Source organism: Tachysurus fulvidraco, chromosome 5, assembly GCF_022655615.1.
Source record: "Tachysurus fulvidraco isolate hzauxx_2018 chromosome 5, HZAU_PFXX_2.0, whole genome shotgun sequence".
Classification (NCBI taxonomy): domain Eukaryota; kingdom Metazoa; phylum Chordata; class Actinopteri; order Siluriformes; family Bagridae; genus Tachysurus; species Tachysurus fulvidraco.
The window spans coordinates 24,773,195-24,799,161 of record NC_062522.1 but is presented as its reverse complement, the minus strand read 5'-3'; the positions used below and the strand labels follow the sequence as shown (position 1 = coordinate 24,799,161).

At 37.4% G+C, this 25,967-nt stretch overlaps 1 protein-coding gene across 1 annotated transcript in view; it reads right to left on the bottom strand.

Annotated features, from left to right (window-relative positions):
* The window catches only part of rims4 (regulating synaptic membrane exocytosis 4), a 40,073-nt gene extending 16,093 nt beyond the window's left edge, over positions 1–23,980 (bottom strand). Inside the window, exons 1-2 of the mRNA XM_027147152.2 lie at positions 23,296–23,980; positions 1,261–1,399 (exon numbers count right to left, since the gene is read on the bottom strand). Coding sequence (XP_027002953.1) covers positions 1,261–1,399; positions 23,296–23,392 — 236 coding nt within the window. The 5' untranslated portion in view covers positions 23,393–23,980. The remainder of the gene's footprint in view (positions 1–1,260; positions 1,400–23,295) is intronic.
* Between the last annotated feature and the right edge of the window lie 1,987 nt (positions 23,981–25,967).

The following is a 25,967-nucleotide window of genomic DNA, read 5'->3' as shown; positions in this document are numbered from 1 at the left end:
GTGATGATTTATTAAAATTATTGGTTCAAATTAATTATTTGATAGTTACTTTCTAATTAGAGTCACTATGGCTCTGTAAATTCCCTGCTAGAACACCAAGTAGCATTCAGGCATTTGTTTGTCTCGTGCCATGTGCTTTTGTTTATGTTTTGTGTTCTCACGTGTGTTTGCCCCACCAGATCCTCTAATCCTGTTCCCACCTCATGACACCTGCTCCTTATGTTTTACTGATGACCTCATCCTTGGCCTCCTGGTTTTGTTCGTGTTTTTGGTTTAGTATTTGTAATTTTGTATTTCCGTCAGCAAGTTTTCCACCCAGTGTTTCACTGTGTTTGTATTTCTGTTCTTTTTAATAAATCCACAGTTTTTTATGCTATCTTTGCATTTGGGTCTAATTTCTGTTCCCATGGAGGCACCCATTTTGTGATAGGAAACCATTAGAAAATGTGTTGTATGCATACTTAACATGCTTGATGCTTTGAGACTAAACCATACTAGAACAAAATGTATAATTAGTATTAATTAAAACAAAATTACATCATATCCATTGATCAAGGCATTCATCTTGAAATTTTACGAATATTTGTCATGAAGGATTCACAGAAGCAGGTGCAAGCACAGGTGGTGGAGTATTATTAATAATCATAATAATCCAAAAACAATCCAAAAATATGAAGCATATTCTAAATGCAAAAAATACAATGTACAAACAGGCAAGGCAAAAAAACAGGACCTATGGTCAAATCAGGAAATCAAATCAGTGAACAAAGGCTTGACTCTGGCAGGACACTGAAAGCTAAAGAAACACTTAAGGCATGGGTAGGTTTGGTTTGAACATGGGGCGTCAAATTGTTAATGGGTTTGCTTCACTGTTAGTTGTCTATCTAGTTGTCTCTCTGTCTAAGGTGTATGTGTAATGAGTCTGTCTGTGTTTTCTTTTGTATTGATTTTGTGTGTTATTAATTTCATTACGGGAGCCTAAAAGATTATTTCTGTTGATCATGGTATAAATAATGAGTTGTGGGGTGGTAATTGCTAGTTATGATTTTTGGGGGGCTGCCCCAATGGTGCATGGGGAATTTCCAGATGTGGGCCACCTACATTGGCCCATTTAGGGTTTGCACTTCAGTGTGACATTGGCCCTCACTGGCCCAATGTTGGCATACAATATATGCTGCATTGGTTGTTTTAATACTGTTGAGTGACTGCAGCAAACAGCTTGGAAATGACATGAAATGAGTGATGGGCAGTAATACTTACTTTCCTTCAGAGCCATAGCTGTTCATACTGTCTTCTATAGATTCATGACTGGCCTGTCGAACTGTGCGACTGGGCATATCCACAGCTAATCCTGTCTCTGTGCTTCTCTGGATGCTTTTCAACTTCCGTCCATCTGTCTCTAAAACAGAAACAGAAATTTAAAATAAAAAATAAAAAACTTTTAATATTGAATTAATTGAATGTCACTGAACCCAGTGTCTGATAACAAAAACATATACCACTATCATAAATTTGGAGCTATCATATCACGTGTTTATTAAAACCCAGTTTATTGAAGAGTGATTTTAAAAGAGCTGATCACATTAATATAATCAAGTTATCATACTCAATTGACCAAACTTTTGTTTAACTTAACTTTTCTGTTATTATATAGATGTCTAACTTAAGAGTAACAGTGCAAGTAAAGATTTTACTGGTTTGTTTATCTACTGTGGAAATGGACAAATAGTGTATGTATTGATGTGTGCTTTTATTTTATTCCAGGGCCTAAAAATATTTCTTTTTTTAATTGCAAGGAACACTTCCTTAACCAATATGGAGTACAAACAAAAATGTATAGCCATATAGCCTACCCCTAAAAAGATGTACTCTCAAATGTACTCTCCAAGCTGTCTTTGCTAAAACATTTCATCAGCAGCAGAACATTGTACATTAACAACAGACAGAGAGTTGAAATGCTGGGGTTGCTAATGGAGATAAAGCCGGTGTGAGTGTATAGATATCTCTGTCTGTCTCTGTCTACGCACAGAGTTGAGAGGGAAAGGACTCAGAGATTCAGTGTCATGCATTTTTAGACAAAGCATACTGACATAGTGGCATACTGATTTCACAATCTTTGCATAATGTATATTGTAAATTCCAAATAGATTTGTCAGTGATGCTATTAATCCATAATAGATATCAATTTTAATGTTGCACTGAGCTATTGATTAGGCGATAATCTTTATTTTTGATCATTTACATTTGCAATACTATTTGACTTGCTGATTAGAACTATAAATTTAGATTGTACATTGGCTGAACATCAATTATCATTGACAAACACCAGAGGGACGAAAGGCTGTGGAACAAAGCAAGAAGCTTTATCATGATCACTTGCACATGACACAATGTTGAAATGAGTGATGCTGAAATGTGTTGTCTGAGAAATAAATAACAGTAAGAAATTCTGATATTCTGAAGTAGCATCGGCTGAAATTAAATAAATTGGTGTATAATCAGGTATTTCATAGTAATATTCCAGCATGGTTTGTCAGTGTTACATTTTATGACTGGATTCTATCTCAGTGGACTCAGCATAATAGCACTGAGATACGTTGGATGGGGTGCCAAACCATCACAGAACAACATGCACACACACTCACAGACTATAGACAATTTTACAGATTATAATTAGACTACTATTACTACTACTACTACTACTACTACTACTACTACTACTAATAATAATAATAATAATAATAATAATAATAATAATACATATATTGATACTGATATATTTAACTTTTACGATTTTACTACAATTGTGACTTTTGGATGTTCAGAATATTTGCATTCACAATAAAAATATCTCCATAGCTTTTTAAAATAAACAGCTTTTTAAACAAATTTGTATGAGGAAATTTGATATAGATACAAGTGCATATGTTTTTATTTTGAATTGACAAAATCTATGAACCACTGCATTATTTTAACTTGCTCTATTTTTGGTACTATTTGGGGTATTTTTTTTAATCTACTAAATAAATATTTTCCACCATTGTCTGCAATTCTGTTTGAAAGTGCCTGTCGCTGGCTATATTTGCTGTACTTTCTGACAGGCATGCAAACCCTTTTTGACAGAAGTCAATTAATGTTAAAATTAAAAGAGTTCTTAGATTAATGTGTGGAGAGCTTAAGCAGGATTTTGTGAGGATTCAGTAGTGGATTTATGCACAGGAGACACGAGCTGGCACAGGGTACACATGCGGAAAAAATTCTGGTGAGATCCAGGAGGGGGGAGCAAGGCACATGGCAGGGCAGGTGGCTGGAGCGAGGCACACATCGAGGCAAGTGGTGAGAGTAAGGCACAGGGCAAGGCAAGTGAGGGGAGCGACACCCACGGCAAGGCAGTTGGGTGGAGCGAAGCACCTGGCAGCATAGCCAGAGGGGGCCGAGCGACATCCACAGCCGAGCAGAAGGGCCAAGCAAAGTCCACAGCCTAGCAGAAAGGGAGAGCGACATCCACAGCCTAGCAGAAGGGGAGCACGACAACCCCAGCCAAGCCACAGACAGACGTATGACCTGAAAGGGCGGAAGGGAGTTTAAACATCCTCCACAGTTTGCCCAAACCAGATCGTGTCCCCACCGGAGAAGAGAGGATAGGGAAAAAAGACATATCCAGCAGGGGGAAAAAGGAACAGGAACGAGGCAAAATCACAGACACCAAACAAATAAAACAACCAAAAAAAAAAAAAAGGAAGAAAAATTTCACTCCTGAAGCCAATAGGTAAGCTTGGAGTATCCCGCTGGGTCTGTAAGTGGCCTACTGTCAGTGAAGGCTTGGATAAACACAGATTTAAATGCAGGGATAACAAGTTAAATAAAAAAATGAATAACAAAAGTAACAGACAGGGAACATAAATTCATGAGCACAATAACCGGCAAAACATGATACATAAATTGACACAAAAGCCTCACGCACGAGGACTCCAAAAGCTACACGCAACATGGGGGAAATAAATAGACATAATAATGAGTCCAATACAAACAAGTGAGTATTGATGAGACATGTGACACAGAACACACTGCCAGAACGCCCCTAATGTTCCGGCAGAAAATGTCCAAGCACAAGTCCTGACAATGAATCAAAATCTAAAACACTTGTACACTTACTGGGCAATACGAGAAGAATGGGTGGGGATTGTTGACAGTTAACACCTCTTTTAGTGATAATGGCATCTGTAATGAGAGCAAAACTGGGATATGGAAGCTTGGTTCCGCCTTGTTTAAAAAATAATAAAAGATAATTACAACTTTTTCTTACTTTAAATCTCAGAATTGATACATCTTTCCTTGCACTTCTTGTATTTTTCCTCAGAAATGCACCATATATGTCAGCATTCTGATGTAATTTCTCCCAGTTATGTCGGGATCTAGCCCAGACTTTTGCCATGTGCCTTTTGTTGACATGTTCATGTGTTTGCGTGTCTACCACGCCCTTGTCTGTTCCTTCCCACCTCAGCACACCGGTCCCTTATGTGTCTAATTGTCTTCAGTATTTACAGTGTGGAATCCTTGTGTTTGCTTTGTTTTAGTTTGGTCTTTTTTTTTTTTTTTAATTTAGCTTTCCTGCATTTGGGTCTTTTTTATCCATAAAGACACTTCGGTTTTCTGACAAGTTACTCATTTTGATCTTGCTGTATGGTCATGGATAACATAGAGTATTATGTTTGCTTGTATAATTTTATAGTAATTTTTTATATTGCTTGTATAATATTATAAGCTGTTTATTAAATCGAATATGTCGTTGATCCTGGTCTGAAGTTTGTTGCTTTTACTTTTCTAAGCGATCGGAATTCTGACAATCCAGATACGGAATCACAAGTTGGCCTTTTTTTTTCCATAGAAACACATTATAAAATTGGATGTTTATAACTCGGGCCTTTCAATTTCCCGTCTATCCCATATCAATAGATGGATCTATCGAAAGTGCAATACATACATTAAAAATTGTATGTATTGTACTATGTAGTATAATGTTAAGTAGATTCCCAAAATGACTACAGTATTCACACGAAAGGTCAAAACCCTCACTAGCCGCTCAGCTCCAAAAGTATTGGCACCCAACGGGTATTCTGGTGACGTCAAGTGCAGCCCCGCCCCCAAAATAAGCAAAATCAAAAATTACCTTAACATGGACATGTGATATATCAAAATGCTTAGCACAATGAGGGGAACCGCCTCACGGGAAAACTGATGATGTCATGTGATGTCACATGTAACTTTGCCTTCAAAGTGTGTGGAATCATAATTACCACAATGAGTGAACTGTGTCACGTGTATTTTGCTGACGTCACTTAACATCACGTGCAGCCCCACCCCCAAAATAAGCGGAATCAAAAAATTGGCATGTGACATATCAAAACACTGCAGACAATCCCCGGAAAAATGACCACCAGGTGATGAGACTCCAACCAGGGGTAAAACGTCAGGATTGACGAAGTTTCATATGAAGACACGATCAGACTAGGAATTCAGAAGCTTGGGAATGGCATGCATAGCTTGATAGAGAGACAGAAAGAAAGAGAGCAAGAGAGAGAGGGAGGGAGGGGAGATGTTAGGCATGATTGTAATAAGGTGATGGACAATGTACATTATGTGCAATAACTAAAAGGCTACAGCCAGAAGGTGACATGAACATGAGGTTTTCCTGGGACATAAAATGTCTCACCATTCCACAGTCTGCAAACCTGAGCAACTTGTTGGGGTGGTAAGGGGACAGCATCCAGATATCTCAGTTCGCCATACAATTTTTGCCCATGAACCCTCCAGATCTGCTCCTTTACCTAAGAACATCTATTCATAAAAAGCTAAACTAAACAAATGTGTTTTTAGCCTGGACTTAAACACTGAGACTGTGTCTGAGTCCCGAACACTAATTGGAAGGCTGTACCATAATTGTGGGGCTCTGTAAGAAAAAGCTCTACCCCCCATTGGAGACTTTTGTACTTGAGGTAACACCAAATAGCCTGCACCTTTTGATCGTAAAAAAACAAAAGATCACTCAGGTACTGTGGTGTGTAACCATTAAGTGCTTTATAGGTAAGTATTTTATAATTAATGGGAAATTTGACTGGGAGCCAATGAAATGTGGATAAGATAGTGGTGATGTGTTCACATGCTCCTCCTGGAACATCCAGACAGTAAAGGATTACAATAATCCAAACTAGAGGTAGCAAATGCATGAACTAGTGTTTATGCATCAGGTAATAATTTCATATTTTTATCTTAGCAATATTTCTAATATGAAAGAAGACTACTCTTCTTATATTATTTATGTGAGCTTCAAATTAGAGACCGGCGTCAATAAGCACACCAAGGTCTTTTACTACTGCACATGATGAAAGAGAAAGACTACCCAGAGTTACTCTGTAATCAGAAAGCTTACATCTGTTTGCCTGTGGTCCTAGAAAGAGCACTTCTGTCTTGTCAGAGTTAAGCAGAAGGAAGTTAGTAAGAATCCACTGTCTGATTTCCTTCACACAATCTTCAATCTTATTAAGCTGGTGACTCATATCTGACAGCGGAAACATATAGCTGCACATAAAACTGGAAACTGTAGCTGTCACAGATTAAAAAATATTTCTAAACATTTGTTAATATCTGCAAAGATGTTTTGTTTACTATAAATGTTGTATAACATGATATACATTGGCAAATTATATTTGAGTTACATAATTTTATGTTATTTTGGTAATAGTGAAACCTATAGGTGAGCAAATGAGTAACATTAGCATTTCTAATTTGTCATGTGACTATGCTAGCTGTGTTGGTTTTGAATATATGCAGACAGCTAGAAATGCATAGAGTTGCACATGGAAAAAGAAATGTAAGATTATCAAAATATTTGACTGGAAATTGTCTCCTAACGTCTCTTGGGTTTATATGCTGCTTATAATGTTGACTGTCCACAACCCTTAAAAGAAGACAATAAATGTTGTGACATCAGTTGAGCATGTTTTATAATCAGAAGAAAATGTTCAGGAGCCATTATAGAAACTAATATTATGTTTACGAATAATTTCACAAAGGGCTAGGAAATATAAAGAAGAAAGCAATGGGCCTAATACAGAACTTTGTGAAATACTGAACATTACCTTAGTTTGTATAGAGTAGTCACCATTTAGATCTATGAACTGATAGTGTTTAGTCAAATAAGACCTGAGTCAGGAGAGGGCTGTCCCTTTAACACCAACAACTTGTTCTAGCCTATCAAGTAAAATAGCATAGACGATGGTATCAAAAGCTGCACTAAGGTCAAGAAACACCAGCAAAGAGACACAACCCTGATCAGTGTCCATTAACAGGTCATTTATAACTTAAACCAGTGCTGTCTCTGTGCTATGATGAGGCTTAAATCCAGACTTATACATGTCAGGAATATGTAGGTATGAGCATAACTGCTGTGCTGCAACCTTTTTTAGGATCTTGGAGATAAAGGGGAGGTTTGATATTGGCCTATAGTTTGACACAATACAATTACTTATTGATTATCTTCAATAGAGAAACACAAAGCTCAAGCAGTGTTAAAATATTTTTTTTGTAGATATGAAGGCTTTCCTTACATGTCAATCGAAATACTGATAATTTAGTTTGAGGCCATTTACATTTTAATTTCCTAGCTGATTGTTTTAAAGTTTTTTCTCTCTGATTACTAATAGATATTGTAGTGGAGCTACAATATCTAGGGTGTAGTAAAACACTGATATATTTATCACCGTATTTGATATATTTATCACCGTGACATGTCAAATTGCAAATATCAATGATCAAATATAAAAGAAATGAGATAATGGTCTGAAATAGCTTTTGACCGAGGCACTGTGACTATATTTTTTACATGTAATCCGAGGGTTAGGATGAGATCAAGAGTGTGACCTCCGTTATGAGTGGGTCCTATTACATTCTGGTTAACCACTACTGAATCTAAGATGGAAACAACTGCTGTTCTCCAGTCTCCAACGATTACTGCTTTGTCTAAAGAAATTAGAACTAGGTTTGAAATTAAAGCTGCAAATTTACAGAGGAATTCAGAATATGATCTGGAGGTCTATAAAAAACATTTAGAGGAATTGACTCAGTAGACTTATTTTTTGTGGTTACATATGTATTTTAGTATGAAGAACTTCGAATAGGTTAAACATATGTCTAGATTATTGGTGATTATGATCTAATTTTATGCTAATAAGGTTACTAAAACAATTTTCTGAGTGTTTATAGTTTTATAAGTCTCAGACTAAGTCTCTGTATTGTAAACCCTAGGTGATTGGTGAATGGTCAGATTATTCTAATTGTCTGCTCCCTGGTCTTGGCTCCGGATTGTCACCAGTTAACTAGGCCTGTGCTTTGCTGCAAGAAATGAGAGCAGCACCTTCCTGAATAGTATGAACACCGTCCCATCCTAACATGCCAGCCTTGCCCTCAAAAGTGCTCCAATTATCTATGAAGCCCACATTGTTTTCAGAGCACCACCTGGAGATCCAGCAGTTTAGCGAGCATAACCTGCTATATGCTGCAACCATGCCACATTGGGATGGGGCCAGAGGATCCTACAGCATCGGACATCACCTTCACTACAATATTACTCTTAGTACTCGCTGACTGAGGAAGGCGTAGAGTGTCTTGCAAAAGTATTCCTATGCACTGAACTTTTCCACATTTTGACATGTTACAACCACAAACAAAAATGTATTTTATTGGGATTTTATGAAATAGACAGCAAGGAAGTGGCACATAATTGCGAAGTGGAATAAAAATTATAAATGGTGTCCAATTTTTTTTTACAAAGAAATATCTGAAAGGTGTGGTGTGCATATGTATTCAGCCCCCTTTACTCTAATACCCCTAACTAAAATCCAGTGAAACCAACTGCCTTCAGAAGTCACCTAATTAGTAAATAGAGTGCACCTGTGTGTAATTTAATCTCAGTATAAATACAGCTATTGTGTGAAGCCCTCAGAAGTGTGTTAGAGAACATTAATGAAGAAACAGCATCATGAAGACCAAAGAACACACCAGACAGGTCAGGGATAAAGTTGTGGAGAAGTTTAAAGCAGGGTTAGGTTATATTAGTGATGTCCAAGTGAAGCTTTCCTGAAGCAGTGAAGCTTTCAACCCAATTGTATCGGAAAAAGGTTCATTTCTCAAAGCTTTTCAAATAAGAGCTCCATGAGGACCTCTGCTGGTGAAAGCTATCACAGAATGTTCCACAATCAAACAACGTATTTATTTTAGAAGCAAAAATTAATGGATTGACATATTAAGGATAGATTAGTAAATAAATTAATCAATATATTAAATACATGACCAAATCATGTTCCATTGCATAGGCATGGTAACTCCAAACAAAAATGTAATAAAGATAACTTTTTTATGGTGAATGTGGACATTGACTGTTCAAACTCATGAATGTTGAAGGTACATAAGTGCAGATACACTTTTACACGATTATAAATCTGCCTTACAGACTACTGTACTGTAGGCTAGACGGAAACTTTGTGCTTAATTATATTTTATTAACAGTCAGCAATCAGGTGTCCACCCGTTCAGCATGACTATATAGATACACAGTCTTATTTGTAAGTGTGAGCTCGTGAAACGGACATGTAAGTGTTCTTGAATGAGTGACATGGATGATGTATTATTAATATTATAGGCCAGCTGCTGGGAGCAAATCAAACACTGGACCTTAAAACAAATTAAGGATAGACCTTGTCTCAAAATTATAAAGTGCGAACCATTTAAAAAAAAGATCATGGTATTAAGTGGTGCACAAAAGGCTTTTCTTGCATTCCTATATTTTTAAACTTATTACTACTATCCAATAATATATATATATATATATATATATATATATATATATATATATATATATATATATATATATATATATATATATATGACAAAATATACGACATGAAATGTTACATTGAATCATATAATTGCCCAGTGATGAGTGAGAATTAAATTATAAATATAAGCTTCACAACAAAACCATATATATCCACCTTATTGGGCTAAATCAATTGAAATTGTTCCCACATTTCAGAACGCGATTTTTTTGTAACAGGCTCTCCTAAACTTGCTATACAGTAATATATTCCATGTAATACTCCAATACAACACACGAGGGCGCGCCGAATGTCGTGCACGATTTTAAACCTTTGAATCAGATATCGAAGCGGTCACGTGGGTGTGTTCGAAACGAAACTTCGGACGTCATTGGTCACGTGATTTTGCCAGAACGATACAAAGCTTCAATGAGAATCGGTTCATCTTTTTGAAACACACCTCACTAGGTTATATATTAATATCGCAAGCCTTGCACATCTCACGGAGCACTGTACAATCCATCATACGGAAATGGAAAGAGTATGGCACAACTGCAAGCCTAACAAGACATGGATGTCCACCTAAACTGACAGGCCGTGCAAGGGGAGCATTAATCAGAGAAGCAGCCAAGAAGTCCATGGTAACTCTGGAAGAGCTGCAGAGATCCACATCTCAGGTAGGAGAATCTGGCCACAGGACACAATTATCAGTTGTGCACTCCACAAATCTGGTCTTTATGGAAGAGTGGCAATAAGAAATCCTGTTTGCAGTTTGCGACAAGCCATGTGGGGGACACAGCAAGCATGTGGAAGAAATGTACAAAATGTAACTTTTTGGCCAAAATTAAAAACATTATGTGTGGCAGAAACCTAACACTGCAAATCACCCTGAACACACCATCCCCACTGTGAAACATGGTGGTGGCAGCATCATGTTGTGTGGATGCTTTTCTTCAGCAAGGACAGGGAAGCTGGTCAGAGTTGATGGGAAGATGGATGGAGCTAAATACAGGGCAATCTTAGATGAAAACCTGTTAGAGTCTGCAAAAGACTTGAGACTGATGCGGAGGTTCACCGCCCCAGACAATGACCAAGCAAGACAATGAAACTAAACATACAGCCAGAGCTACAAACAGGTTTAGATCAAAGCATATTCATGTGTTAAAATGCCCCAGTCAAAGTCCAGACCTAAATCCAACTGAGAATCTGTGGCGAGACTTGAAAATCTCTGTTCACCGACGCTCGCCATCCAATCTGACTGAGCTTGAGCTATTTTGCAAAGAAGAATGGGCAAAAAATTCACTCACTAGATGTGCAAAGCTGGTAGAGACATACCCCAAAAGTCTTGCAGTTGTAATTGCAGTGAAAGGTGGTTCTACAAAGTATTGACTCAGTGGGGCCGAATACAAATGCACGCCACACTTTTCAGTTAATTATTTGTAAAAAAATTTGGACACCATTTATGATTTTCCTTCCATTTCACAATTATGTGCCACTTTGTGTTGGTCTATCACATAAAATCCTAATAAAATTCATTTTTGTTTGTGGTTGTAACATGTCAAAATGTGAAAAAGGTCAGTGGGTATGAATACTTTTGCAAAGCACTGTATTTTGTTAGCTACTACATGGAAAACTACCTTTGAGTACCTATGCTTGCCTAAAACCCTGCTATGTCCGGTGCCTTGGATCCCAGAATACACCTAACCAGTGCTGCTGGCGCCCATAAAGGACTAGCAAATTTCACATGCCTTAAGATGGAGTCTCCTATAACCAGTGCTCTTTCAGGTTTCTCAGCGGGTGCTTCACTGAGGAGAGCAAACCTGTTAGACATGTGAAGTCGAGTTGTAACCCATTCACACCGCTGTGAAGGCTCTAACGCTGGAGTTGAAGGGTTACTAACTTCACCAGATTTTTCCCTACAAAAACTATCGCTATCCCTCTCTGGTGTCTGGATGAGCACCTCTATAGTTAAGATCTTCTCCATCAGGGATCTAACTAACATACACTTATCACAAGTAAAATTAATGCTAATGACAGAGGAAGAATTACTAAACATGTTGCAGCTCACACACTAGACAAGCTGAAAGTTTGCCATACTTAATGCTTACGTACCTTTGACTTGAAACAGAGCAGAATATTAAAAATCTGACTGAGCTTGAGCTATTTTGCAAAGAAGATTTTATCTCCCAAAAAAAAGGAATAAAATTAACTGCGATAGAAAAGTAAAGAATTTAAGAAACGAAAGCGACAAAAAATATTACCCAAAAAGAGAAAATAATAAACAGTATAATTTAAATGCAGAAAAAATATTTTCTGTTTTCTGCACTTTTGTAAAGCTGCTTTGTAACAATCTGCATTGTTAAAAGCACTATACAAATAAACTGAATTGACATTCAATTGGGTATTTTGGACTTCCACATGAGGAGCTGAGGAGATTGTTCTTCCAACGTGACCAGGAAAAGCAGTGAAAAATGAATGTATAAATGAATAAATGATCACCCTATTGTTATTAGGTTGTGTAGTTATACATAATTGAATACATATTTTAATATTAAAGTTATTATACCTTGTATGTAGTTGCAAATGTCATGAAAATTAAGACATTAAATATGTATCTAAAAAAAATCACAATAATTGAATTTTCCATTATTCATTTTGGCTTAACAGTAAAACAGCAGAATTTAGGAAAAAGAGTACAAGGATAAAAATGGACAGGCAGTGTCTCCACTATAATTGGGTACAAGGAATAAGGTGTTGACCTATTTATAGTTGACTGCATATAAATTTTTTCTAATATTAATATAGCCAGACTATTTTAGCTCTTGTGCCATTTTGTCATTGAGGTTTAAAGTAGATGTAGACAAGAAATAATGTGTGCAAATTCTTCAGGTCAACGGTGCTTGGCAAAGTTACTGATTTTCTGATTTTTTGATCTTTTTACTGATCTTTGATTTGATTAAAACTAACAGTTTGAGTTGCAAAAATAATCAAATAAGAAACAATATATATTTTTCAGTAATAATAAATGTTTCATTATGTATTAAATGTGCAATAGTGGTTCACTTTAGTTGAAGCAATAGTCTTTTGTATGTGATATTCCAATATACACTCACTTCTGCCAGGTTGAACTCATCTGGTCATCTCATCTCAGAACTCTGCTCATTGAATGTTTTTTATTTCTTATATAAGTATATGTAAACTGGTGTGCATAAAAATCCCAGGATATCAGCAGTTATAGAAATTCTTGTATCATACCTGTCTGGCATCAAGAAACATTACACAAAGCTGTTGGCTCGTATATGCATAATTTTATGCATTGCACTGCTGCCACATGATTGTCTCATTAAAATTGCAGGAATGAGTACAGAATGTGTACAACTGTTACTAATAAAGTGCTCATTGTGTGTACACCTTTACTTAGTAATGTTCATTTAGCTCAGAATAACTGACACTGCCAGTTGGAGATAACAGTGTGTTTGCAAAAATGTTATGAACATTGAACTTGTATCTGTTGCAAATTGAAAACAAACTTTTCCTTCTTTGGAACTTTGGAAGTCCAACTTGACAAGTGTTCAAGTTGCAGACATTCCATTCCACATTAGCTGTAAGAAGGCAAGCAGCAAATGTCAATTGCAAAAAAGTATTTATGCAAATATGATAATAGTGGCTTATGAAAAAGAACCACAACAAATATATTCATCATTAACTAACAATATAGGTGTAATAAACCACCAAGAATGGGAGGTGTATTATCCATACACAGTTTTAGCAGTGACTTCTGGTGGCTGGGTATGCGCAATGCATGCCTCGAAATGAGCATCTCGAAAGTCCAAATTTCTGGGATAATATTCTTACATTCAAAAATTAATCCAGATCACTTTACATTGAAGTATTCCTGAAAATGTCTGGATCAAAATCTGCAAAGAATAAACTGCCCGGAGATGACACAACAACAAAAAAGGGATGTAGAGATGGGCCAGAAGAAGACTCCGCTAAGTCCACCATTTTAACGGCCTTGTAAAATCAAGAAGAGAGGTTTGGAAGAGAAAAGTGATGGAGGAGCTACTCTCTGGAGAAATCCAAGCTCTAAAGAGCATGATTGAATGATCCACTCAATTAACAAACTATGACAGGACAGTACCCGCCATGACAAACTAAACAGGAGGTTAAAACAGCAAGAGATAATGAAGCTCCAGTACAAATTAGTCGGAATGGAGGACCGTTTGCGAAAATGTTATATATCCGGCTCCTACCTACACAGGCCTACCTGAGACAGCGGAGGGCGAAAATTCCATTGTTTCTCCTAGAGCATTTACCGAGGTGGATCCCTTCCCTCCGAGACGGTGGAAACATACAGTAGAAATCCAGTGGGCTCACTGCATTTATGACAGTTGGGACAAGACAAATCACCCTTGAACACTCATGTTTTGGCTCCTTAGATATCAGGATAGGGAAAGAATCCATGATAGAGCCAGAGCACCTCAGTCGGAAATAATCCATGGCACATCCAAGCTGCTTATTTTTCTGACTTTAGCAATGAAATAGCTCTGAAGAGAATATTTGACAATGTAAGAAGGCAGTTTATGAACAGGGGATTACATCCGTTCCTGATATATCTATCAACTCTGAAAGTGAGATTCAATGGAACACTAGATCAGATCAGTAAAATATGGTAAAAAAAAAAAAAAAACATAGTCCTCTAAGTACTCTTCAGCGGATAAAATTTTCTGGTGGTCTGGCGCTCCCTGATTTCAAATTGTATTATTGGACCTTTCAGGTAAAATCGCTCATAGCCTGGTGTGAAAAAGACTCTGTACTACCTTGGCTGGCGCTGGATAGAATGTGAAATTATAAAACTTCATAGAATTGAAGATCAGTTATTTGCTGGAATTAAACCTAAAACAGCATATAAGATACATGGGTATGTAAAAGTAATCTTAGTGATCATTCCCCCATTTATTATAATTACAATAATTTGCAGAATTCTGGCCCATATGTCTACACGAGCTGGGCCTCTAGGGAAGTTTACATTCTGCTTATATGGAGACTTATATGGAGAAAATGGGTTATACTCATTTCAGGACCTCGAAGTAAGGTACTCTCTTCCTGGGATTTCCCATTTTTTGTACTTGCGACTGAGATCAGCAATCAAAGATCATTGGGTTCCCTGCGATTCTCCCCTAGATGTTCACCCACTGAATATGTGGTTTATTCCAGGAACGTCATACACTGGACTGGTATCTAGAGTATATGTGCAATTAATTTCAAGGTGTGATAAAGCCAAAACTTTGGGAGTGATTGAATCATGGAATAATGAACTTAAGGAGAGAGATATGGAACTGGCCTGAGACAATGTATGGAATAATGTGTTTTTCTCCTCAAAGAATCCTGGACACCAGCTGATTCACTTCAAGTTTGTTCAAAAGTTTTACCTTTCTCCATACAGACGTTTTAAAATGCAGCTTACAGATACCCCATAGTTTCCAAAATGTAATCTGAATATCGTTGGCACGAACTTTCATATTTTCTTGTATTGCCCAGATATCTGTAAGCTTTGGTATCAAGTGGTATTTCTTGGGGATGTTTTGGAGTTTCCAGTCCCTAAATCGCTTATTTCATGATGACTCATCAATGTAATTGTATAATTATTTCAGAGCTATTGTCCTTATAGAGAGATCAGTGGCTATCATCCACAAAGCACGAAGCTCAACTGTGGACATTTCGGTCATTGCTGCACTTATGAAATCGCCTATTTTACCTTAGGGCTAGCATATATCCTAAAAGGGACTTAACAACAAATCTAATGTCATTGTATCTGTCGTATGTAGTTTATTTTTGTTTCAAGGCTTTGACAATTGTATATAGTTTTAAAAATGATGTTTGTATGTATATATATATATATATATATATATATATATATATATATATATATATATATATATATATATACACTTAAATACACAATTATTACTGAATATGTGGTGAACTGTACATCTTATATTAAAACTGAATAATAAAATGTTGATCACACCAAAAAGAATACACAGAGCAAACAAAAGGCAAAATAGATAGTGTAGCAAACACGTTCGAAAACACAATCCAAAAACAGCAAAAATTCAACAAACATTTTTGGGAGTGGTGAAGAATTTGAGAAGGAAGGCATGGAAGGATGGAGAGCTGTGATAATTGGGTCATAGTTGAAGGTGGTAGTTGACTGGGCTATATACTTGGGAATGAGTTTTCTACAAGGGAGATTGAGATGTAGGTTTCTAGTCGACAGCCACCCCATTCTTTGACGAGTTCCTTTTGAAATTCTGCAGTGTTATCCCGTGTGGCTGTCATGTATCAGTCTTGTCTGTAGCATACACAAGACCAGATTCCACTCAGTCGTTGTGTAATGCACTGTTATCATTATAAATGATTCAGTTGCTCGTGATGTCCAAGCATCACATGTCAGCGCAACTCTCTCAGCCTAGCTCTGAGATTCTTGTACGCTCATTTACCTCTTTGTACAAGTTGGGCACAGCGATGTCTGTAATGTCCGGATGGTTTTCAACGTATAACTTAAGCCTTCATTCTCTATGACACTAAGAAGGTGCATATCTTTGCAAATGAAATAAGGAATTTACTGTTATTTTGGTTGCATGCATTGAGGTTGGTGGTAACTTTGACATGTGAGCTTGCTCCAGAGTGAGTTAAAGAGGATCCACTCTTTGAATGTTAGCTGTTTGCTGGTGTTGTTCTGTTAGCGGTACATCAGAATGGTGCCTTGTTATGTGCTCTCTCAGATTAGTAGTGTTCTTCGAATATTTGACATTGCATATTTTACACATACGCATATCTTTTGTCAATCTCTTTTGTGCCTTGTCTGTAACGAAAGCCAAAATGATGCCATATTTCAGCTTTGTACACCAAGGTGAGAACTGGAACAATTGTTTCATCCTCCATTGTAAGCAACTATATTATATTTACACTACCTAGTATTTCCTGTCACTAGTCCAGAGATAAGAAGACTCCCATCTAGCAGCCAGGATACAAACTCAAAATGAAATAACTTGTACATGTACTCACATGTACTGTCCCAGCATACAGGGGAAACAACAGAGGGGAGTAAAATGGGTTCAGGGGCCTCAAGCTGGTTGTGAGGGTCGTATCTCCGGGAGAGATCAGCCTTTTCGCCTTTCCATTCTTGGATCTGGGTCAGTAGGACACTGTAAAATTAAATCGCGTGAAGAACTCTTTGTTCAGCACCTCTTTGATGGAAAGCAGTTCATGGGTACCCACAACATAACACCTGCTTCAGCAGGTCTTATATTTTCCTGGGGTTCCATGCCCTGAGAGAATACTGCTCAAATGCTGCAGCTAGATGCATCAACCTTCACAACATAGATTGGGTGCATATAATGGGTAAAGCAATGTTTGAGGTGCTTGAAGGTCCTCTAGGGAGCTTCTGTCTAGGCAAGTTTTTTAGGCTTTCCCAGAGCAAGCCAGTTAAAGGTGACCAAACTGTAGTGTCTTATAAAACATTGGTAGAAGTTAGCAACACCTTGATGCTGGAAGGAAGTTGCTGGTTGCTGATCACATATCCATGGAAGGTTATGGTGCTTTGATGGAACTCACACTTTTCTGCTTTCAAGAAGATTTGGTGTTGGGCAGGTGGTCAAACACAGTTCTTTCTTTGGTAGCTTTGTCTTTGAGAGTCTAAGAATATATTAATATGTTGCCAATGTAAACAGTGATGCATTGATTAAGCAAGTCCTTGTAAATCTCTTTCACGAAGACCTGGAATACTGCCAGCGCACTGGTCAGTCCGTAAGGCATTACAAGGTACTTGTATTTTCCTGGGCCATCAGAAATTATGTTTTCCATTCATCCCCCTCCCTTATTCACATCAGCTTATAAGCACTACTCAGGTCTAGCTTCATGAAAATTCACATCATGGGGCTGTTCTACCACTTGGTAAACCAGTGGGATGGCATAGGTATATCTGACAGTGACAGCGTCTGTGGCAGTCAATGCAAAGCATGAGGCCCAATCCTTTTTTTCCTCAAAGAAGGAACCTGTGCCGGCCAGGGAAGAGGAGGGATGTATAAAGCCCGCAGCCAATACCTCCTCAGTGTTATCCCCAATAGCATGGGTCTCAGGCTGTGAGAGTGGGTATCGAGTGAGTATATTCTGCTCTTTGGTCAGGAGGCATTACAGTTCATTGACGCAGTCCCATGGATGGAGAGAGGGTAGTCTGGTGGCACGCTCTTTGCTGAATTCTTCCCTCTGGTCATGGTATTCAGGTGGAAAGCAGACAGTCTAAGATGATTTTGGGCTTTCTATGGATGTGGTGTATACTGGCAGGTGGAGGCAGTGGAAGCAGATATGAGTTCTTGCTTTTACTGACAAAATTTGAGAATCATGGGAATCTGAGAATAATGGGATTTTAGGAGATTCCATGAAGAAAAATGTGAGTTCATACACATGGCCCAGACTAACCTGAAGGATAAAGGGTACAATCTGGTGGGTAATGTAGCTTAACCCAAAAGATTGGTTGTACATATCCTTTATCTTGAGGGGAACTGAGCATGGTGTGGTTGGTAGATGCTGTACTATATGTCATCACGACCTGCTGGGTACTCAAATTAGTCTGGTAAAGTATGAATAGGAATTTTGTACCCGATGGTCCGCATCCAAGGCCGCTGATGCCCAGTTGAGTGCCTTTCCAGTGAGCAGGGTTATCAGGAGCGTGCAATTGAGTCATTGCGGTAGATATCGGCCTGGCAGGACCATTCAGCGGTTGTTAGTGGTCTGCAACTCAGTAAGTTTCTCCTTGTAAGCCATGAGTAAATCTTCCCGTTGAGCAACCAGAGGTGGCAAAAGTACACACATCCTTTACTCAAGTAGAAGTACAGATACTCAGTTTTTAAAAGACTCCAGTAAAAGTAGAAGTAGTGACTACACTCTTTTACTCAAGTTAAAGTAAAGAAGTATGGGCTCTGACATGTACTTAAGTGAAAAGTCACCGTAACTACTACCTGTTTAGTGTCATGCTGGTAAGTGGATGTCATGTTTATATATATATATATATAGTGTGTGTGTGTATATATATAATTTTGGAGTGTGCTGTTGGATATTTGTGTTCATCAGCCACAAGAGTGTTACGAAAGGCAGGCACTGATGTAGGTGAGGTAGGGTGAAGTCAGCGTTCACATTCATCCCAAAGGTGTTCAGTAGGGATGAGATCAGAAAACAACCACATATAGCAGGAAAGGTCAGGTGACCCAATACTTTTGGAAATATAATGTATGCCAAGTGTATCACCAAGGCCATATCCCAAACTGTAGGGAGATTCCAGCTCTGTCCTTGAAAACAACTCAAAATTATTGTGATGTTTTACAAATGACAAAATTAATGTTAATTAAATTAAGCACTTCGTGTTTTTTGGGTTGACACGTGGTTCTAGGATTTCATCTTTAGGGGGGTTTAGCCCTCAGTGAGAATTTAAAACAAGAAGAGTAACAACTCTGGTAAAAAGAATAGTGAAATTTCACTCCTTTTGGTTGCCGTCATTGCATCTTTCCGCCGATTAACGTTATAGATAAAGGCCTCCAGCTCTGACTGCGCGTGCACGCTGCGCGTTCCTGTGCTTTTCTGTTCAAATTAAGCAGACAGCTGAAGACGCAATTTTGAAAGACTACAACACGCGTGTAAAAGCAAAGTAAAAAAAAATCGCTTTTGGATCAAACTGATAAATAATTTTCTTTTTCTATTCTGCATTTTAACGTAATTTTTATTGTTTATTTATGAAAGTAAAAATGATCCTTATAGTTTTAGGGTGGCTGAGATTACAGACAGGGGGCTGAAGCCACCCTAAAAAAGGTCTAGAACCGCCCCTGGTTGACACAATTCGCAATGCATTCGCCAGGATTATTTCAAACATCTCCCTCATATATGGCCATGTGTGTTCAGGAATGTCCTCATTGTTAGTTATTTTAACATCGGTGACTTCCTCTGAATTAACATTAGCCATTCCTTTTGTAGGCGTGCTGCTCATTGTTAGCTCCGCTATCCTTAGTCTATGTCTGATAGCCAGTAAATAATACAGTACACCAGTCACATGGTGAAAAAGCCGTACAATGATAGGATGATAGGCTGGAAACAGCGCTCAATGAGAAGAAATAATACTAAAAGTAACGAGTCCGTTTTGAAAATGTAAGAAGTAAAAAGTACAGATATTTGTGTAAAAATGTAATGAGTAAAAGTAAAAAGTTGTCCGAAAAATAAATAGTGGAGTAAAGTACTGATACAAGAAAAATTTACTTAAGTACAGTAACAAAGTATTTTTACTCCGTTACTTCCCACCTCTGTGAGCAACCAATCCATAGTTGGTGAAGTATTGTTATTTTATATATAATGTAATATATACGTATATATGTACTGTATATATATATTTACTTTTTTTCTCTTCTGTTTCTACACTTCTGTAAAGCTGCTTTGAGACAATGTGAATTGTAAAAGCGCTATACATATAAATGTAATTCGAATAGAATTTGAAGTATTGGTAGTGGTAATAGTGGTTTGGGTATGGGGTAGGTAAAGACCCCACCAAAAAAATGGATTGTATATTTGGGTGTCTTTTGTGTCTATTTATATATTTTTTTATTCTGTTTGCTGTTTTTGGTTAAATAGGGAGTGATAGAAAGATGTATTTTTCTTTTCTTTACTTTTCTTTTCTTTTCTTTCTTTTCTTGTCAGTTATAGTTAGAGGGATTTTTATGTATTATTTTGTCCCTGCCGACTCCTGAAGCCATCACTACCTAAAAACAGAATTAAAACCAAGCAAGTGAAACTGGGTCGTGCCACTTTTTTTTTTCCTTTATTTTTCCTGTATGTTACAGTGCTTAATCAAGTTTAACCCAACTTGTTATTTTAGCTATTGTTATTTTAGCTACATTTAAATGAAATCTATCTATCTATCTATCTATCTATCTATCTATCTATCTATCTATCTATCTATTTTTTAAAATATGGAGAAGCTATTAACATTTCCACCCCGTAACCAAAACCAAGTTCAAACCAAATATACATTTGGTCTATTATTGTGCCCTGAGTAATTTGCTTTAATGAAACACTCATTTCATCATAAATGCTTATTGATTGATAAATTAGACAGATGTATGAACATGTAGATAAGCAATTAAATAGATGTCATGGCCCTTTAGGTATAACAGAACTGTTAATTTCCCAATTTTTTATTTGGTTATCTATCTGTCTGTCTGTCTGTCTGTCTGTCTGTCTGTCTGTCTGTCTGTCTATTTTTTAAAATATGGAGAAGCTATTAACACTTCCACCCCCGTAAAGTTCAAACCAAATATACACCCATGTAAGCAGGCATTATACTGCTAGACTGAATCATGATTCCCTGGATATGATTTATGTCTATTATTGTTGATGGAACTTGATCTTCAAGCCATTTTTAGTGATATTTGACCTGTATAAGTTGGAAATATTATTTTGCAGAGAGTACATCACAGTAATCTTTCACAATCTTGAGCAGCCAGACACTAAATTACCATACAAACATGCAAAGACATCCAACTGGGTGTCAGCATGTCCTTTGCAATCTCTAGGTGGCTAGAAACTACCTATTATCAATCACACTGACCTCTCTTGTTTCTGTCTGCCTTTGTGTCCTTGTTTCACTTTATTCATACACAACGTGGTTACTGCGACTGTCACCACACAGGCACTCAGTCCCACTGAGCAGCAGACTGTGGCTTGGTTGATTTTATAAGAGTTATTTTATAGGGGTGTTTTGTGCTACAAAATCTATGAGACTTGATAACATACAAATGTAAATTAAAGTTAGTTTATTTATCTCACAGCACTAAATACAAATACATTCTCTTACTTATTCAAACCTAGTGGCAATTTAGCATAGTCAGTCAATCTACCAACAAGCTTTTGAGAGGTTGGAGGAAACTGTAGAACCCAGAAGAATCCCAAATATACACAATGGCACTGTGCCACAATGCTACCATGGATTTCCAGTTCTAGGATGTTTTGGGAATTTACTATACATATACATTATCTAATAATAATCTAGAATTTTTATTCTGCTAATTCTTATTTCTTTTATTATTCGTTATTTCCTTTATCATTAATTATGTTTACCTTCTGCTCTATGTTTATGTTCTGTAAAGCTGCTTTGAGACAATGTCTATTGTAAAAAGCGCTATACAAATAAACTTGAATTGAATTGAATTGAATTGAATTAGATTATGTTAAGTGTGCCTTTGAACACCTTATACTGTATGCAAAAGGCAAAAGTATAATATAAAGAATCCATCTTTGCAATTTGTATTTTTTCTGAATATCCAGTGTTAATTAAGCAATGTTATTACAGAAAATATTTTACATTTTTAAGTTTTTATGAAATAATTGCTATATATTGATTTTTATGCAATTATTTATGTTTTTTTAAGATTATATATCTTAGGTGATTATTAAATTAGATATCTTAATGTCATTTTTTCATTTCAAAACTGCATTTGCCATTTGCTAGCTTTATGCAAACAGTGAACGGTTCATTCAGAAGATACATGTATGTATATGCTGAACTCATTTGTGAAATATAAGTTGTCTAGCACATACACTTAAAGAGAGACAGATTGTGTGTGTGTGTGTGTGTGTGTGTGTGTGTGTGTGTGTGTGTGTGTGTGTGTGTGTGTGTGTGTGTGTGTGTTTGTTTTGAGAGAGAGAGATCAGAAATGATTGCTGGCTAGACATGGTGTCTCAATTCTCTATGCTACATTCTCTGCACAGTACTTTAAACTGAGGCCAAGAAGGTACTGTGCATGTGAAAGGAAGAAAGGGCTAGGATGAAAAGTGAATATAAATGTATCTGTTAAACGTGCAATTATGTCAAGCACAGTAATATTTCTTAATTTTTAAAAATAATAAAGAGAAAATAGAAATGGAAATCATAAATCACATGTAATTATTGCATGTGTGTCCACTGAGCAGACTGAATTTGCTTATGGAGCCAACTTGACAACATTGTGTCGTCTCATCATAAGCTAAATATTAGCCAGGAATCCAAGCATGTCTTACTGAAAATAAGGTGAGTTTGGAGAGATGTGCTGACATGGTCTTCAGCAAACATTAAAAGAGAAGAAAAAAGGCTAGAAAGCCTTAAAACATTTTTAAAATAATCTAAAAAGAATGCACCAGAAGTATTATTGTTTCTGCTTCATGATTAACTAATTTTTAATTGATTAAATGATTAATTAAGGCATGGACTTTAACCATAGATTTGTCTATGATGTTGTGAATCATAACTGGCATTCCAGGTGGTTTCAAGTTTAAAATTACCACACATAGTCACACACAAGGTGAATTGCCTTCCCATATACACACACATACAGACACTAACCGCCATCATCCTCATCAAAGGAGTTCATGCAGGGGAAGTAGATCGCAAGAGCCTCAAATGAAGCTGACAAACTGATCCGACTCTGTGAGCGCTCCATGTAGAGTCCCGAGGCGGGCGTGGGCGCCGCTTCCGACGGCTTGGGCAGGCGCGCCTGGGCATTCTTCACGCGGAGTACGGCACGCGGCGTCTTGGCAGAAATGTACCGGCTCCCTCGCCAGCAGACAGGGAGGAGAAAAAGAAAAACTGTGCAGAAAAATAGAGAAGCAATATTTACAAAATTCTTTCCGCACTTGGCTAATGAATCCCAAAGTTCCTCTCAAGAAATGATGGCCGATGCTGTTGTGTTTTTTCACTCCCTTTGCCTTGGGAAAGGTTGAGTGATAAAGAAGAAACAGGAAAAATGGCAGACAATCTCATCTCAGGAGTCTGTGGCTGTTGCAGACAGCATTATCTATTGCTTTTTGATGTCCAGGCTGATCTGTTCTTATCCCCCTTTGCTTGGAATGCTGGAGATATAAATGGATGGCATGACGAGGCAGCTCATCAGATTGAGCAAGAGAAACAGCAAGTGAAAGATGTAGAGAGGGCAGAAAAAAAGGACGATAGAGAGATGAAAAAGCTTGTTCAATTCAAGACAGGCTGAAGCTGATTCAGTTCATTCAGCAGCAAGCTTTTTGTGGAGGCAAAAGGGGGAGTGCATAGAGCTGTTGCTGGGATTCAGAGGAACAGCCAATCGCAGCATGGATGACAGGGTGGGGTGGGGGGTTGTCTGGGGCTATGGCTCTATGAGAATCTTGCATCTAACATTCACTTCACATCTTTTCACATCCTTTTTCCTCTCTCTCTCTCTCTCTCTCTCTCTCTCTCTCTATATATATATATATATATATATATATATATATGTATGTATATATGTATATGTGTGTGTGTGTGTGTGTGTGTGAGAGAGAGAGAGAGAGAGAGAGAGAGAGAGAGAGAGAGAGAGAGAGAGATGTCTCACAGATGTCTCACCTCAGGCTATATATATATATATATATAATTCAAACATCATGTTCAATTCATCATAATTCAAACAGCAGAGGAAAATTAGCAACTTAGAAGTCATTCAGGGTAAAGTATTCTATCATTGTGTTTGGAAAATCAATGATAACATGTTTATCTTTTTTATGCTAGTAGTTTCAGTAATCATGATCCTATACACAGGGTCATAAGGAACTTGGAGCCTATCCTACAAGCAGGGCACAATGTGGGGGCACCCTTGATAGGGTTCCAGGGCAGCACACACACTCACACACTGCTTCACACACTACAGAAAATTTTGAGATGCTAATTAGCCTTCATCGCATGGCTTTGGAAGAAACATGAGAACCCAGAGCAAGTCCCTAATGCACAGGGAGGAATTAGTGTGACCCTAACTTAAGTTGCTTGATCATACTGTTATCTTGATGCATGAAAGGCAAGCCCGTCTTGCCCAATCTTGCAGAAATTCTAGTTGTACTATATCACAGATGACAGGAAAAGTTAATGCTGGCTATGATAGAAAGGTGTCAGAACACATAGTGCATCAGAGCTTTCTGTGTATGCTGCTGTGTATCCAAAGTGGAAGAAGTTGGCATGGACTGATGAATAAAATGTTCTTCTGAATTATGTGGATAGGCATGTGTGTGTATCGCTTAGAGAAAGCATTAGGATGCAATAGGGGGAAGAGTGTGATGCTCTGGAAAAGGTTCTGCAAGAAACCTTGAGTCATGGTGTTTGGATGTCACTTTGACTGACATATACACACATTGTTTTCTTTTATCTTATTTTCTTGACACTTTTAGGCTTGCTAATGGTAATGAATTATCATTTGAACACCACAACCTATCTGAGAATCGTTTCTATCCATGTGCATCCCTTCAGTAGGATGATGATACAATGTCACAAAAAAGTAAATAAAAAAGGCAGCCTCAAACTGATTTCAGGAACATGACAACGAGTTCAGTATTCTTCAGAGGCCTTCCCAGCCTGTGTCGGGATCCAATAGAATTTTAGGATGTGGTACAATGGGAGATAAGCATGAAATTGCACTTAAATTGTAAAGTATTAGTATAGTGTTCCAAAATCTGAGAACTTTGCTTGGTGAGTTTGCTTTTGTATGTCTGTGTGTGTGTGTGTGTGTGTGTGTGTGTGTGTGTGTGTGTGTGTGTGTGTGTGTGTGTGTGTGTGTGTGTGTGTGTGTTACTACTGTACAGGTGTGTTTGAAGAGACAATGGCAAAACTGTCCATATACAGTATGTATGGAAAATTGTTCTGTTTATGTAGGGAGCACTAGAGATGCAATGTACTAGACCCCTTGGCTAAAAATTTGATTAATGAAGTCACTCTGGGTAAGGAGATCTAACAAATGCTGTAAATGTATCTGTATAATAAGGTATGAACAGATAAGTCCATTTGATCGTTTAGATTGGCCACAAATTTACATCCATAATTTTTTATTACCATACACCTAGGAAAAATCTTTTAGAAATCAGAATTCATTCTTGGTAACTCTCTACTCCTAGCATTTAAGGTATCCATTTAAGGTATCCATGTGGACAGATTTGTTTCTAAAGGCATAGTTCTAAATTATTTTGCCTCTTAGAGTTTAAAAGTAATAATAAAGCATTTAGTGCCATTCACTGAATCCAAAG